The sequence below is a fragment of the Helicoverpa zea genome, chromosome 25, assembly GCF_022581195.2.
Source record: "Helicoverpa zea isolate HzStark_Cry1AcR chromosome 25, ilHelZeax1.1, whole genome shotgun sequence".
Classification (NCBI taxonomy): domain Eukaryota; kingdom Metazoa; phylum Arthropoda; class Insecta; order Lepidoptera; family Noctuidae; genus Helicoverpa; species Helicoverpa zea.
Genome location: NC_061476.1, coordinates 8548819 through 8566440, shown reverse-complemented (window position 1 = coordinate 8566440; position 17622 = coordinate 8548819). Strand labels below are relative to the sequence as shown.

The 17622-nt window shown below is 40.7% G+C and overlaps 1 protein-coding gene across 3 annotated transcripts; it reads right to left on the bottom strand.

Moving 5' to 3' along the window:
- Positions 1 to 228: 228 nt before the first annotated feature.
- On the bottom strand, positions 229 to 16742 carry LOC124642715 (venom protease-like). Of its 3 annotated transcripts, XM_047181319.1 has the most exons (10): positions 16585 to 16742; positions 14434 to 14516; positions 13827 to 13939; positions 13204 to 13271; positions 4058 to 4221; positions 3583 to 3695; positions 3161 to 3313; positions 2445 to 2571; positions 972 to 1106; positions 229 to 608 (listed from the first exon to the last, which is right to left on the bottom strand). In XM_047181319.1, exons 1-10 carry the CDS (start codon positions 16664 to 16666, stop codon positions 378 to 380), a joined length of 1269 nt encoding a protein of 422 aa, XP_047037275.1. In that variant the 5' UTR covers positions 16667 to 16742; the 3' UTR covers positions 229 to 377. The 3 variants fall into 3 exon arrangements, with proteins under 3 accessions (XP_047037275.1, XP_047037276.1, XP_047037277.1); XM_047181320.1 differs by lacking the exons at positions 13204 to 13271; positions 16585 to 16742 and having other exon boundaries at positions 14434 to 14458; XM_047181321.1 differs by lacking the exons at positions 13204 to 13271; positions 14434 to 14516; positions 16585 to 16742 and having other exon boundaries at positions 13827 to 13950.
- Between the last annotated feature and the right edge of the window lie 880 nt (positions 16743 to 17622).

Below are 17622 nucleotides of genomic sequence, written 5' to 3'. Positions count from 1 at the left end.
ATGTCTATAAACCAAACATGAACTATATATTCCATAAAACACAGTCGGTATGAGCTTTTTTGTGCGCGCGCACTAGTCTTCGAACATTTATTGTATGTTTTCTCAAATTGTTCAATTTTGTCATGTGCCACTATCGAATTCAGTCAGCGTATTAGGTTTACATGTGAAATGTAATATTTTATACGTACTTTATTACAATAAAACAAGTACAATACATTTTAAAATAAGTACTAAATTATTTTAAAATGTATTGAGTACGGTCACTTAGTTACAGTGTTCAGACCGTGACTTTAGAAAATAATTTTGGGCAGAATATTTTCATTAGTAGTGGTATAAACTTCCAGCAACTCAGGGTTTGTTTTGTATAAATAACAATGTTAATTGGGATTCAGCCATTTATCCAGCCACATATTATCCTTATTTCTTTTCGCTTCAGTTTCTTCAGGCCAGACGATGCTCTCAATCCAGGGTACGTAGTGGGAGACCCTGGTGTACATGCCAGCCGACCCTGGGATGCCACAGTCCTTGCCGTAAGAGGTCACTCCAATGATGTGGAAGAGGCATCTAATCAAATCTTTATTGTATTGAAGGGGTCCACCGCTGTCTCCCTACGGATATAGGAAATTAACAAATATGAGCTTTTTATCTCTAGATAAAGGTCTTGTAAACAATTATAGGTAAGTCTATTCATCGCTTTGTGCTTTCACAAAGCAGCCCGTTGTCTGGAAATTTTTGGTGCTACACCCTCGGGCCTGGGAGGACAAATAAAGCTGGCATCCCAGAGTGCTTAACAGTAGCAGCCGTTGTTAAATTTCCAAGTCAGAAGCCGTCAGGTGGATTTGAGAAAACTTTGACACTAGGGCTAGCTCACTCGATAAGAAGAAGTCTATTCAGCTCAAAGTTACAAGTTACACAAACATTGCAAATACTAAGAGACAGTGCAAGTTCTTGAAGCATAGCAGCAAGTATACCTCGCAAGTATCAATGACTTCCCCTCGCACAGACCCGAAGCACATTTGTTTCTCGTGGTCATAGCCTCGAGCTAACAGCCTGTGTGGCGGGTACAGTGATGAACATTCAGCTTCGCTGAACGCCGAGAGGTGCACCTGAGAAAATTAACTTATTTACAAAATATAGAAACCGACTCCGCAAAATACTGAAAGAGCACAAAAAAACTTTTCACTTGGCTCTAGAAGTCGGTGGCAAAATAAACAAAGACCTGCAAACGAAGTGAAAAGTTGTATTGTATCCCTTTTAATGATTTGTGATGTCATGTCGGCCAAAAAAAATGACACCCAAATTAAAAACCTACTTCAATCAGTGTATTAGATTTTTTAAGTCTTATTGCTAAAATGCCTAAAATTATAAGGGGAAATTATAAGTCTAGCCACAAAATTATTTATTGGACACATGATTAAACTTCTAATTTTATAACTAAGCAACGGCCAAATGACATAGCCTCTAATAAACGAATTCATCTTTTTTACAACGCCAACTTCTAGAAAGCTTCAATAAAAGATCATCAATTATTGTAACTTATCCTTCTTATTTATACATTGTCATCTAATTTACTAACTCGGCCTCATTTTACAAAAACGAGCCAAGAAAACGAGATCAACGTTTTTCTTGGCTCGTTTTTTTTTTGATGGTAGAATTTAATTTGGATTCATTTTAATTAGCATATTGCCATTTATAACCTTCAATTAAAAAACATTGTATTAAAAATTGAAGTTAGCGACGAAAACGAATGGCTGCAAAACCGACTCCACGTAGTCTTGTCTGCCCTACCCCTAGAGTGCAATTCAAAACCGCGTAGGCGCGGAGGGGCGAGGCGGCCTGCGAGCTGAGGCGCAGGTAGTTTTAACGCTCGCCGACGAGGCTGAGGCTGGCCGGCTGAGCCGACCAGCAAGCCGAAGCTGCGGCGGTGAGCGTGAAAACCATCTGCGACGATAAGCTCGTATGGGACCACCGGAGCCCCGCAGCGCCGGAGCCGTGACAGAAGCCATGCTTGCTGCAGGTTGCATGCTTACTTCCATGCTGGGTCAATTAATATGGGATGTGTTATATTTTAAACAAAAAACTCAGTACGAGTTAAAAAATTAGAAGCTTAATAAATATATTCTGATGTCATCTAATAGTATTTAAGAAGTTTACTGTTAGAATGCATGCTACAAATTTAGATGCAAAAAAAATAACCATCACGCTGAGTTGTATTTAGAGTGGAAGATAACTCGTGGCTAAGATAGTATTATTAAGATGCTCGACGCTTTATTAATTGTGGCTGACTTAGTAACTTAGAAGGCAACATACATTTTTGGCGGTGAATAATGATATTAAAAAGAAGCCTGTTTAATTAGCACCCAATTATAAGTAACTTTTGATGTTCTGTAACACCACAATTACTTAATGAGATAAGCAAACTAAACTGATATTAAACTGCTTACAACTTGTAAAGTATCAGCCAGAGCCTGCCTGTAGCCCAGGCGACCCCATCCAGCGGCTTCTCCAGTAGACGTCTCTTCATCATCAATTCTCAAACACGCGGGGAGTAGATCGTGGCCAAAGTTAATCCTAAAATCAATCCTTACTTTATTACCCTTAATTAACTGCGAATTTGAATTCATTTGTTTTGGAATAATAAATGACTGAGTGAGATGGACTTAGGCATGCAGATAAGGCTTTTTATCCGGGTGCGGTTCTCAGTTTCCATAGAAACACAGACAAACTCGCAGGCGAAATCTAGTATTATATTATATTTTCTTATATATTATATATTCGAATATTAGCAGACACATCTTTTATACAGATCAGTATTTTAAAACATGAGCAAGCGACAGAGGTAAAACGAATAGGGCCCAGTATGTAACCTTGTGGCACTTCCTTCACCTAGAGAAAGTTTGCAATTTTTTTAGTGATGATACAAAACAGTTGTTGGTCGTCACATTGCCTATATGGTTTCCGAGAGTCGGCGTTCAATCAATGTCTACTATATAAATTAGAATATACATCAATATATTATTATTGTCAACAGTATCGAATGCTTTTGGATGTACAAAAAATAATATTTGTTTGTAGATACGAATTAGTTTTTCTATAATTTCAGGTGAAGACCGACCGAAGTTCTGGTGGACTGAATCAAAAATACATTTGTTAAACTTACTCATTTTCTGTCTCCAAAAGAGCTATATCGTGGTACTTGGAAGGTGCTTTATACTCTGGATGAATCACGATCCTCTTGATTTTATAAACTTTCCAATACTCTTTGGGATCGGTTCTTCTCAGGAGTCCAAGTGCCGCAAATGATATGTTACCTCTGAAATTGAATTATCAAGTGTAGTAATAAAATTAATTGTCTCTGAGCATTAGCCTAAGGCAAATCTAGGCAGTCTTACATAGGGGTACTTATTGGGTTGCCCGAGTAACTGAGTTGAGGAGATCAGAGAAGCATTCGCTCCTTGTAAAATACTGGTACTCAGCTGCATCCTGTCTGGAAGCCAACCCAACATAGTTGGGAAAAGGCTCGGGAGATGACGATTTGCCTAAAGTATGTTCTACTGGATATTTCATTTGTAGGAGACTTACAGTGGTCCTGTAGAAGTACAATGAGCTGCAGTAAGTATAAATCTTTCACTAATGATCGAGCCTCCACACAACCACTCCGCTGTCTCCACGTCATCCCCGTAACCAATTAAAGCCTGAAAATAAATAATTATCAATGCAATTTGATTGTAATGAAGTGTATCCGTGAGTTACAACTATGACAGTTAGGTACTCAAATCTAACTCTTATTTATTTGCAATATTATGATCACCAGTCTTTTCTCTGGTTGAGGAAGTCAGATAGGCAGCCCATCCGTTTGAAAAAAGTGGCTAGGTACTTATCTACATTCATTTAGACAGGTTGCCAGTCAGCAGTCACCTAGTCATAATTACAGACAACAGCGCTATTTAATATTCCTCGGAGCGCACCTTTTATATAGTAGTAGTTGATGTCGAGTAGGTCCGCCTCAAATCATCTCACCTAGTTATTCTAATACTACAGTTGCCGAAAGACGTACCATATGTGGGAACTCCCACCTCTCCGCTTCCCTCCCTCCCACCGCAAGGACCACGCTTTCTTGATACTTGTGACATTGCTTGTCCTCCTTCCAGTATTTTATCAACTGTACATTGCCGCCATTTCGGCAACGGTACGGCAGAGTTTGGAAATAATCAAAACATTCTGGAAAAGTCAAAGTATTTTTTTTTCGAATTGGTTTACAAGAGTTCTTTCGAAATGGCAAGCCAGTTGTTCGGTTACAAATAGTCGGTCTCATGGTTAAGAACCGGCAAGAAACTCCATAGACAGTCTTTTCAAAACAGAAAAACCCTTAATAATTTATCTTATATTTTAACTATCGATCTTGGAGACGGGTAGTGCATTTTAGTTTTCTGTCAGCGAATTAATTGAACTAGTGAGTTTGAACTCAGTCTACGTTCCAGTATAAGACCATCTTTTATACTAAGACTAGCTTTTGCCCGCGACTTCGTTCGCATGATATAGTGACTTCCGGCATATTTTTGGTTTGACCAATAGATGGCGCTATATGTCCGGAATAAATTTTATTTTTTATTTTTTTTTTTTATTTTTTTTTTTAAATAAAAACTATCCTATGTCCTTTCTCAAGTTCCAAACTATGTCTGTACCAAATTTCACACAAATCGGTTCTGTAGTTTAGGCGTGAAGAAAAGACAGACAGACAGATAGACAGACAGAGTTACTTTCACATTTATAATATTAGTTAGATTAATCTGCCAGGGGATTGTCAATTTCTCATACATTTGACACTGTCAAAAACAATTCCAACTGCTGAAGCCACATTTGACTTTCATGATTCATTTCTGGAACTAATTAGCCCGGTCAAAATAGACATCTATACATATAATAAATCTGTAAAAAAACTGTGTCTGTACATTGAATATATTAAAAAAATAATAATTGGGTGGGGTTTAGAAACAGTAATGGAGCACAAATCCAAAAAAATCTGTCTGTATGTCTGTATGTCTGTATGTCTGTTTGTTTGTACACGCTAATCTTCGGAACTACTGGACGGATTTCAATGTTTTTTTCTTTGTTGTATCGGTATAAAGTCTGGGCAACATATAGGCTATAATTTATCTTCGAAACTTGAAGTCCTGATGCAGAACTGCAACAGACCAACAAAACGATAAGAGATACAAAAATGGTGCCATGGCAAAAATTGTTCCACGTGATGAGCATTTTCTGCTGAGATAATAAATTTGAAGATCTGGAACACCTTATGTGTAACCCCAAGAGCCCAGCTACTCTGTACCATATAAAGATACGACGTTTGAGCAAAAGTTGTTCAATCTGATAAGCACTTTCTATTGAATTATAAGAATTGTAGATCTAAAACACCTGATGTGGAACTCCAGGAGCCCAGGTAGACTGTAGCATATAAAGGTATGACGTCTTTGCAAAAATTGTTCAATCTGATTAGCACTCTCTAATGACTTATAAAAATTGAAGATCTAAAACACCTGATGTGGAACTCTAGGAGCCCAGGTAGACAATAGCATATAATGGTATGACGTTTTAGCAAAAAGCGTTCAATCTGATAAGCACACTCTATTGACGTATAAAAATCGAAGATCTGGAACACCTGATGTAGAACTTCAAGAGCCCTACTACACTTGAAATGTATAGAAATGAATGTTACAAAATAGGTATGGTGAATCAAAAAAGTGATTAGTCCGTCTTTTAGATAACCCTAAAATAATGGACGCGTATTTTTTTTTCTCTCTCTCACAAACAAATAATAACGAAGATATAACACGCTTGAATTTTGTGTTAAGTCACTGCTTAGTACAAATTTTACATACCTAGACGTGGCGTCACGAGCATCCACTCTCCGACTTTGTTGCGTTATATGTCATTATTATTTTGTATGTCTCTTCCAGACCTCGGGACTACAGCGTCCCGAATTTTTGGGGGGGAAACGTGGGGCCGAAGCCAACATGCTGAAGCCCTTTTGAGACAACTTTAATGAAATGGTACACAAAACCGATGATTATCCCTTTATACACTATAGAAATGAACCCAAGGACAATCCCCGGTGGACGTCGTTAAAAAAAAAAGATAATCCCCGGTTCTGTGCTAAACTATTGTTAACTATGGAGGAAAACTACTTGGGCTATTGTGATGGGATGTTAGTGGATTAGGACATAGGGAACTATGACATCTCCCGGTGACAATGTATTAGATACATGTAAAAATGGCAGGTGGAGACTCGCCACCTCACTTACTGGCCCGCCGGAAATCAGTCGGAGTCAGAGCGGCTGAAGAGCGAGGATACCTCGACGGACTTTAAACGCAGATCACGCGCTCCCTGTGGGTCCAGCACCACCGGCCCAGTCGCCACTTACCACGAGGCACCTGCCCTCCGAGAAGGGCTACTAACCCTGCTCTAGCGACTCCACTCTGGACGGCCAATGAAGGCAAGGCAGAGGCGTGAGCCCTACCCCCGTCATGGTTCACTCCGGCCGGCCGGAGACGGGGGACAGTATACTCTCCCTGGAGCACTCGGTATATATAGCCCCGCGGGGTCGATACTCCCCGTCATCAGCCTCAGATGTCCTGCGGAGCTTATATCCCATTATTATTGTCGTTATTATCTCAAGAGCTTTTGTCCCAATTATGTTAGGGTCGGCGTCCAGTCACGATGCAACTGAGTACCAGTGTTTTCAAGGAGCGACTGCCTATCTGACCTCCACAACTCGGTTACCCGCGCAACCCAACACCCCTTGGTAAAACTGGTCAGACTTACTGGCTTCCGACTACCCATAACTGCCAAGAATGTTCAATGACAGCCGGAACCTACAGTTTAACGTCCCCTCCAAATAACCGTCATTGGTATCCGAAATATACATAGAAAGTACATACGAACTTAAAAAAGTTGCATTGGCTTGCCAGACCTGGAATCAAAGTCACACGCTGACACTGGAGAGATTGGTTCTCTACCCACTAAACAACCACTACTTCCACTTGGTCACCACGACTTTGTTTTTTTTACGTAATAATACGTGCAATATTTTTGCCACACACAGCTTAAATGCGGACTAATTAGAATCACTACTTTTATCCCTATGGTTCATACCTATTGCGCTTCAGTTCTCAGCGTTTAGTTTAGTCTTCTATGCTTTTGTCGTTGACGTACAAAAATTAAATATATGGAACGTTGCTAATGGTTATGCGTATTCCGTTGTTTTCCCGTCAACGGTCTTTGAAGGGGGATCTTTGATTTTGCTGACCCCGTAGTCGCTGGCATAAGGGACAGGATCCGCGTACGAAGTCGCGGGCAGAAGCTAGTTTGAAATAACAAAAATTCCCGGAAAGCTGAATTTTGGTGGAGAGCTTGGGTTTATTATTATAAACTAGCTGGTGCCCGCGACTTCGTCTGCGCAGGTTTAGTATTTCGAACAATATGTTTACAAATTGTAGCCTATGTGTTATTCTGATGTATAAGCTATATTATTGTAAAGTTTCATTAAAATCCATTCAGTAGTTTTTGCGTGAAAGAGTAACAAACATCCATACATCCATACATACAAACTTTCACGTTTATAATATTAGTAGGATAAAATATTAAAAGTCCCCATCGATCCCATGTGTGCGTCAAAAGTTATTCGAGGTTAAAAAGAACATCAGATCAAAGTTGTAGATCTTACAATTTTCTACAAAAATGGCATCAACAGTTTTCTCCTAAATGATACCATTCCTGAGATATCGCGATTCAAAGAGTCACACTATACATGATATGCACATATAAGCCACGTATATACGAGAGCTGCCTTTTAAGTGGTGTCGTTTGAATTAAGGCTCGAGCAGACCGGATGCGTATGCGTAGACGTAAGCGTAAACGTGCGCGTAGACTACGCTTACGTCTACGCATACGCATCCGGTCTGCTCGAGCCTTAAGTATAGGCAATCTTAATAGGTTAATTATACCATTTATTGTTTTCAAAGAATTATCCGCGATATTTCATGCACTTTAGCATGCATTAAAACCAGTTCTTGAAACATTTATTCCATTCTTAAGTGGGGGTGGTTAAAATGGCCGATTTCTATGAGTCAACAGCTTTTTCAGGTGTGCTGAAACGTTGACCACGAAAACTTTGCTTAATTTTGGGGAATGTAAAAAACTCGTTATGCCCACGGATCTATGTCACGGTATGTTACATGTTGGTCTGCGAGAATTAACTGCCGAATAGTCTCGATATTATCTTGGGTCATGGCGGGTTTTCACGTGGTTTGTCACTGAGGCTAGAGTTGAAATTCCAAATCAAAATCAAAATCTTTTTATTTCAAAAAGGCCTTTGCAGGCTCCTATGAAACGTCACACTATTTGCACGGTTCCAAAAAGTTGTTCTCATGGAGAAGAGCTGGCAAGAAACACTCTTTCAAATAGTAATATTTTCACAAACAGTCTATTACATAACAATAGTAAGCTGACAAAATAATACAATGCAACTGAAAGTTAAACTGTAAACTCCTAACTCCTAACTTAATCTCTGTTTTACACATGATGTTGTAAATTAGGGCACGCCACCATAGTGGCGGTAAGTCTCCTCTTTGAGGAGTGGCTCGGGAGGAGTCATGGCGGCTCACCGGATACGTTTGTGTAGGGAGGTACCTGTGTCGAATCGGTCGTGAGGAGGCGCCTGGGTGTCACCACTGTGCGGACAGCCTCAAGGGCACGGTGGACCACACAGTCCAGGTGTGCCCTGTGTGGGAAGAGCACCGTCGGGTCCTCGTCGAGGCTTTAGGCGGTGGCGACCTCTCTCGTCCGGCCCTGGTTCAGGCCATGGTCCGGGGCGAGAGGGAATGGGATGCTATCGCCTCCTTCTGCGAAGCAGTCATGCTCGAGAAGGAGGAGGCGGAACGACAAAGAGTTCGCACCTCTCATCCCGGCCGCCGCGCTGTACCAGGTAGACACCAGGTAGGTCGCGAGACGACTCCCAGCCACCGTAGGCGTAGGTCTGTGGGCGGTGAGTTCGGGTGGCGCGTTGTTCCACGCGCTCCTCAAAGAGATGTCAGCAACCCCAGCGGGGCCCAGCAGGGCCAAGGCCTGCCGAGGCTGCGGGATTGTTCGAAAGAGTTACCGCGGCCCTGGTACATAAAAGGCTTACGACGGAACACGACGGTTTTTAGTCAGTAAGAGTCTGACACTCAAAGTCCTCGTATATACGTTGCTTATATGAGCATATCATGTGTAGTGTGACTCTTCGAATCGCGATATCTCAGGAATGGTAACATTTAGGAGAAAACTGTTGATGCCATTCTTGTAGAAAATTTTAAGATCTACAACTTTGATCTGATGTTCTTTTTTGATAAAACTTACCATTTTCGAAAAAATATCAGAAAACCTAAAATTTTGACATTTAACCTCGAATAACTTTTGACGCACACATGGGATCGATGGGGACGTTTAATTTTATTTATAACTAGCTTCTGCCCGCGACTTCGTACGCGGATCCTGTCCCTTATGCCAGCGACTACGGGGTCAGCAAAATTATAGATCTGAATCGTCTGATGTTGAATTTAAAGGGCCCGTTGACGGGAAAACAACGGAATACGCAAAATCATTCGAAACGTCCCATATATTTAACTTTTGTACGTCAACGGCAAAAGCACAGCAGACTAAACAAAACGCTAAGAACTAAAGCGCAATAGGCGTGACCATAGGGATAAAAGTAGTGATTCTAATTAGTCCGCATTTAAGTGGTTTTTCTGAACAGACCCTTAAATAACAAAGTAGTGGTGACCTAGTGGTTAGAGAACCAATCTCTCAAGTATGAGTGTGTGACTGCGATTCCAGGTCTGACAAGTACTTGCCAATGCAACTTTTGTTAGTTCGTATGTACTTTCTAAGAATATTTTGGACACCAATGACCGGTTTTTGGAGGAACGGCATTTCTAGTGTGTCCCGGCTGTCAATGAACATCCTTGGCAGTCGTTATGGGCAGTCAGAAGCCAGCTGTAAGTGTGACCAGTTTTACCAAGAGGTATTGGGTTGAGCGGGTAACCGGGTTGTGGAGGTCAGATAGGCAGTCGTTTCTTGTAAAACACTGGTACTCTACTCAGTTGCATCGAAGCCGACCTTAACATAGTTGGGGAAAAGGCTCTTAAGGTAATAACAATAATAACAATGAGATTTAACGCAACAAAGTCGGAGAGTGGGGGCTCGTGATGTCATGTCTATGTAAAATTTGTACTAAGAAGTGACTTAACACAAAATTCAAGTTCACATTATCTTCGTTGTTCTTTGTTTGTGAAAGAAAAGAAAAAATACTTGTCCATTATGGTCAAAATGACTTTTACCGATTGGTTAAATCTAGGGAGAAAATGACAAGAGATGTATGCCAGATAAGGTGTGTAAAGAATGGAGACGGAACGGTCCTTTCGAATGATGTGGAGATTAAAGGTAGGTGGAAGGAATATTTTGAAAGACTGATGAATGAAGAAAATGAGTGGAGCGGTGTGCTCCATCATAAAGCGGTCAACGAGGGCCTTGTAAGAAATGTATGTGAGGATGAGGTCAGATTAGCAGTGAATGGAATGAAAAATGGAAAAGCGATAGGGCCAGATGGAATACCAGTGGAAGTGTGGAAATTATTAAAGATGGATGGATGGAAATGGCTGGCTTTATTCTTCAATAAGTTGTTGCAAGAGGAAACTATACCAGACGAGTGGTGCAATAGTTTCCTGGTGCCCATTTTTAAGAACAAGGGTGATGTGTTGAATTGCAACAACTATAGAGGAATAAAGCTAATGTCACATAGTATGAAAGTGTGGGAGAAAGTTATTGAAAGGAGGCTGAGAGAAGAGAGTGATATCGCACGAAATCAATTCGGTTTTATGCCTGGTCGGAGTACAACGGACGCTATATTCTGTATTCGCCAATTGTGTGAAAAGTACAGGGGTGCACACAAAAACTTGCATATGGTGTTCGTTGACCTCGAGAAGGCATATGACCGGGTGCCTCGTGAGGTTTTGTGGTGGGCCCTTGAGGAGAAAGGTATACCAGGGAAGTATGTGCAGTTGATCCGAGCGATGTACGGCAGATGCCGTACAGAAGTCCGGTCCGCAGCGGGCACTACCGCCAGCTTCAGTGTAGGTGTTGGCTTACATCAGGGGTCGGCCCTCAGCCCGTATCTCTTCCTGCTTGTAATGGACGCGCTTACGGCAGATATACGGGAGGAGGCACCCTGGTGTATGCTTTTCGCCGATGACATTGTTCTGGTGGGGGAGAGTGGGCCAGAGGTCCAGAGTAGATTGGAGGCATGGCGGCTGAGACTGGAGACAGTGGGTTTAAAGGTGAGCAGGAGTAAAACCGAATACCTTCATTGTGATTTTGGCGGTATTTCGGGACCCATGACCATAACCCTAGCCGGCATGCCCCTACCAGTTTGCTCCGACTTCCGGTACCTTGGTTCACTCGTCCAAAGTGACGGTGAGGTGAACAGGGACGTTACGCATCGGATCAATACTGGATGGATGAAGTGGCGACAGGTAACTAGCGCTATTTGTGACCCGCGGATGCCCCTCAAACTGAAGGGCAAAATTTACAAATCCGTCATTAGACCTGTCGTCCTGTATGGATCGGAGTGTTGGGCATTGAAAAAGAGGGACGAGAAGAGAGTGCATGTAACAGAAATGAGAATGCTGAGATGGATGTGTGGCGTTACAAGAATGGATAAAGTGAGGAATGATTACATTAGAGGAAGTCTGAAAGTAGCGCCAGTTACAGAAAAGATGAGAAGTAGAAGATTGTCGTGGTATGGACATGTAATGAGGAGGGATGATACGCATGCAACAAAGTGTGTGCTAAGTATGAATGTAGATGGATGGAGAGGAAGAGGAAGACCTAAGAAAAGATGGATGGATTGCCTGAAAGATGATATGAATAGGAAGGGAGTGAGTGTCAGTATGACGAGTGACAGGGGAAAATGGAAGAAAATGACATATTGCGCCGACCCCAAGTAATATTTGGGAACAGGGCAGGAGAAAGAAGAACTTGTCCATTATTTTAGGGTTATCTAAAAGGCGGACTATTACTTTCTTTGATTCACCATGCTTATTTTATATAATTTGTATCAGTGAACGTCTCCGACTCGCGAGACAATGAGTAGCATATTCTTTACTTGAGAAGTTCTCTAGAGATACGGATGTAGATGCGTAAATATGCCAATGACGGAAGCGCGCTTCGCGATCCGATGAGATTTCCTCGGAGCATGTTGCAGACTGATGTCCTTCCAAACGCTCTTCGGTATATCTTTGGGATCTTATGATTCTCTCCCTAGGAACATTGGAAGAGATTCGACCTCTTTCTAACCATGGTAATAGTTTTATTGTGAAGAAGATACCTGATCAATTAAAATCTAGCTGACTGCCCCCTCGCCCCCCGCGGTACTGAGTAGGCTACCCTGTCACGAAGATAAATGGAAAAGAATACATCACTCAAATAGCATTAAAACTCGAACATTCATTCTATAAAGTTTTGTAGTAAAAGAGTAAAATTGACGATGATATACCATCACCATTGAAAGTCTGTCCTAAACTATTACCGCCTTCACCGCTTGGAGGTACTTCCAGCTTATTATATCATTATACAGTGAAATTAGAGATAGCTTTCATTTCCACATCAGTTGTTTCTGATCTTCGATTCTCATAAGTCAACAGAAAATATACATCAGATCGAACAACTTTTGCTAAAACGTCATTTCAAGTGTAGTTCACTGTGTGGGCACTTGGAGTTCAACTGCAGATGTTTTAGATCTTCGATTTTTGTAAGTCAACAGAGAGTGCTCATCAGATTGAACAACTTTTGCTAAAACGGTATTCCTATGTATGCTATCGTGTGGCTGGGCTCTTGAAGTTCTGCATCAGGTGTTCCAGATCTTCGATTTAAGTTTTTTTTTAAGTTTTTTTACAGATTTATTATATGTATATAGATGATAAACCCAAGCTCTCCACCAAAATTCAGCTTTCCCGGAATTTTTGTTATTTGACCACTACTTTTATGTCTATTTTGACCGGGCTATAATTGTCTAATGTGGCATTTGCTGTTTATTGATAAAACAAAAGCATTTAAAATACCTTTATAAACAATAATTTTGATCGAGGTAATGGAAATATACCTACTGTTCGTTGCAATAGATTCGCCTCTCATGCGCAAAAACCCTCTTGGTATAACTACTGTGTCTCTCAGCCTGTAAAAACATGGTAATCAATTAAATATTTGACTTTGGCAAAAGTAGCCGCTTGTTACTGGTTCTCCAGTGATCTCCAAAACTATCAAAGTACTTTAAGCAGCTGCGGATCTATCGTAGTAGTAATCTGATGATTCCATATCCCATAATGTGGCTAATCTTTTCATATTTATTTTCCTTGTTTGGCAGTCTTTTATCATAGAAGCAGTAGGTAAAGAACCAACCTCTCGAGTAAGAGGGTGCGGGTTCGATTCCAGGTTAGGCTAGTCTATGCAACTTTCTAAGTTTGAACCTATGTATTTTCTAACTACATCCTAGACACCAATGGCTGATAAATAGGTGAAGGAAAACATCTCGAGGTAACCATTAAGTCTGAAATCATCAACCTGCATTGAGCAATCAATCCTTCTGCGTGTGCGAAAAGGCCTGCGCCCAGCAGTGGGACGAGAAAAAGGCTGTAAGAGGCAGGTCTCTAAGTACGAAAGCACCAAATTGTTTGCCAAGCAAGAGTAAATAAACTGATTTAAAAGCTGGACTATGAAAATTGGGACTTACGAAGAGGTATTACGGTCGCAATCCGTGCAGCAGACGATAGGCTCGTTGTTCTTATAAGAACAGAATTTTGGCAGTGGTGGAAATCTGTCCTTGATGTCGTAACCAGCATTGGCCTTAAAAAGAAGAAGATTCCCGTTCAAACTAACATCTGCCAGCGGTTTCATCCGTATCCCATGTGCACTGAAATAATTTTTCGAATTGTTCCAGCGGTCCCTGAGATAAGATCGTTCAGGCTGACAAACAAACTCTTAAGCTTTAGTTAATAATGGTATGTAGATAGCTGATTAAGGAAAATCCAGGAGGCTAAGTAAAAACTGCGCTGCAGTACCTACTAGTTCACCTATTTTCGGTAATCGAGACAGCAGAAATATAACCTGTCGTGGTCATCATCATTATCTGAACCATTCTAAACATAGGTAGGTCTCCATTCACTTCCAAAGGGCTGGCTGGCACGGGGTCTTTGTCAGATCAACTGACTACTATTGAGCTATAGAACATCCCATAACGTCGATCTCCCAAAGTTTCAGTAGTTTTGGTTGGTATATCGCCCATTGTTCTGGAAGATAAGGCCTAAAAGCTTATAAGTAAAAAACAAATAAAAACTTACATAAATTAAGGTCAGCCCCGCTGTATAGCAACGGTATATGTTAACACATGTGCCGTTGTATCCATCAGTGACACATGGCGACCCTAAGATGTAAAAAAAGAAATGAAACAATTAAAACGGATTAAGGTGCTAAGAAACATATTTTTGGCGCTTCTTTTTGCAAATAGGTAAAAACAAAACATACTTACCAAATTAAAAATTGATTATTCAATATCTGTTTTTGGTATTCTACAGCTGTGCTATACTAGACAGCATTCATTCGCCTATGAACCTACTATTTTTAAGAGAAAGACAAAGAACTTTAGGAATCTCTAGAAAGTCGTAAAGTATCTACTCGGATGAACTTCTAATATTTTTTATGAGTGTTTTTGGCAAGGCAAACTTGTTATACTGTCTACTGAGCATAGTGAGTATGGTTATAAATACAGACGACTGTTTCCTTCATCATCATCAGTCTATTACCGTCCACTGCTAAACGTAGGCCTCCCCACTGAGCGTCTACCATCTCTTTTGATATAGGCAGGTTCTCTTTAGATTTCACAGTTGCTTACAATATTCCCCATTATTCTAGTCAAGGCTCTCAGAAGTTAACATATTGATTTCTGACACTTACGCGAATATTAGACATTTAAATAAAACTACTTTTACGGATTTTATCGCGTTATATTAATATTATTTAATCCCGACGTTTCGGATCCTTTACAGCATCCATGGTCACGGGCAGACTAAGGTGTTGGTCGTCTTGATATATTAGTTACAAACAGCTACCCTACATTTTGTTGATTATTATTGACAATCCGATTCACGCAAAACGAGCTCACTGTATCCATAGGTCGAGCAGTTGTAGGCTTGGATTTTGATTTAATAGTTTCTATGATGGGATTCCAAGCAGGTGGTATGCACCAGCCATCTTCTCTATTGAAATTTGGATGTTTTTTAATTTCAATAGCCTCGCGAATCATCCTAGGTAGGAATCGGTTTTCTCTTGCAAGGACTTGTGGTTTATCAAATCTGATGTAATGCTGGGCCTTGTCTAGTGTGTGTTCACAAACTGCTGACTGTCTGGAACGGCGGTGTTTGACATCGGCGATGTGTTCTTTTACGCGGGTCCCTATGCTTCTTTTAGTTTGGCCTATGTAAGAGAGACCACAATCACATTCAAGCTTGTATACACCCGCATCTTGTAGAGGTATGTGACACTTGACAGGTGGTAAGAATTGACTGATCTTCTTCAGCGGCTTGAAGTAGGTTTTGATTGAAGCTCGCTTCAAGATGTAGCCAATCTTGCCTGTGACTCCTCTTATGTATGGAAGAACAGCAGGTAGACGCTCAACTGTGGCTGGTTTCACGCGGGTTCTGCGACGAGGGCGCGGTACTCGGAGCTTGTTGTCGTGCAGTACTTGCTTGACATGTTGAAGCTCAGCACCCAGGTGTTGTTCATCGCAGATCAGAGTTTGTGAACACACACTAGACAAGGCCCAGCATTACATCAGATTTGATAAACCACAAGTCCTTGCAAGAGAAAACCGATTCCTACCTAGGATGATTCGCGAGGCTATTGAAATTAAAAAAACATCCAAATTTCAATAGAGAAGATGGCTGGTGCATACCACCTGCTTGGAATCCCATCATAGAAACTATTAAATCAAAATCCAAGCCTACAACTGCTCGACCTATGGATACAGTGAGCTCGTTTTGCGTGAATCGGATTGTCAATAATAATCAACAAAATGTAGGGTAGCTGTTTGTAACTAATATATCAAGACGACCAACACCTTAGTCTGCCCGTGACCATGGATGCTGTAAAGGATCCGAAACGTCGGGATTAAATAAATATAACGCGATAAAATCCGTAAAAGTAGTTTTATTTAAAAGCTCTCAGAAGTACTCATCCAGGAATCTGAGGTTTATCTGTTCTGTAGGTTTGGTAGCGTTTTATTTATTTACTCGTCTCTTATTAGGAATATTTAGAAGGAATCCTAGTTTTTGCGTAGGTAAAATAAACCTAGCTGCTACATGTTATATTGCCTTGCCACCGCCAGGACACATCTGTTTATTTTCAATCTATTATCTCTTCTACGAAACTTTGTCCGGCCGTTTTACTATGAAAACATAGGTAACCAAAATACAAATAGGTAAATTAACACTCACCTTCAGATAAATCAAGCTCAGAACTAACACAGCACAAGAGAACTGATAAACTAACTGATATTATATATTTATATCTCTCCATACTGAGGTCTTGCAACCACAAGTTAAACTAAAGCAATACATATACAAATCGTAGAACATGCCAATTATGATCTAAAAATAAAAGGCTTTGTATATCATCATCAAACTGGTTTCATAGATTGTGATTATCTGCGAAGGTTAATATCTTACCTACGAATCTTATTTGAATGCGCAGAACAAGCGTATAAAAACTGCCTAGACGATAGCATGTATAGAGAAATCGGGTTAGTAGCGGAGGTACCCGAATCGCGAGGTTCCGGCACCGGATTTATTTTGTACTAGTTTTTGGCCCGCGGTTTCACCCGCGTCCCGTAGCCGGATGGTGACAAAAACTACCTAAACCTTCTCCCGGGTCTAAGATACCTCCCCTCTAATTTTCAGCCAAATCGGACAAGCCGTTTTCATGTTATGTCGTGACAACGGAAAGCGGGGTTAATTTTTATATATATAGATTAACAAAGATAAATCGAAGTCAATTTCGGACAGGAACCTGCGAGATCGGGTTCCTCTAGCTAGTACCAAGCCGAAATATCGCCATGATGAGTTTCGATACGGAGTACTACCTACGTGCATACGATTAGGACCTATTATAAGGTGTTTCAGCTTTAGCAAATATGTAGCTTGTAAAGGTTGTTTGCCGAGATAGTTCCTCAGACCGTGAATAATTGTTTTCCTTATATCGTGACTCTGTGCTGACTTCATAAGCACGAGACATTTTTTCATTATTTTTGGTAGACGTTTTGACTCATCATCCTACCTATTTCATTAATTAAGATTACTTTGTTACAAGACTTGGATACTAGTTGCATATAATAAACTTTTGCCCGCGACTTCGTTCAAGTGACTTCCGGCAGATTTTTGGTTTGACTAATAGATGGCGCTTTATGTCCGGAATAAATTTTATTTTTATATTTTATTGTAATAAAAACTATCCTATGTCCTTTCTCAAGTTCCAAA

Coding starts and splice junctions, on each gene's coding strand:
- LOC124642715 (XM_047181319.1), bottom strand. CDS start 16,666: ATGGAGAGATATAAATATATAATATCAGTTAGTTTATCAGTTCTCTTG. Junction 3,314..3,582: donor TGTACTTCTACAGGACCACT/GTAAGTCTCCTA, acceptor ATTCAATTTCAG/AGGTAACATATCATTTGCGG. Junction 609..971: donor AAGTCATTGATACTTGCGAG/GTATACTTGCTG, acceptor CTATATCCGTAG/GGAGACAGCGGTGGACCCCT.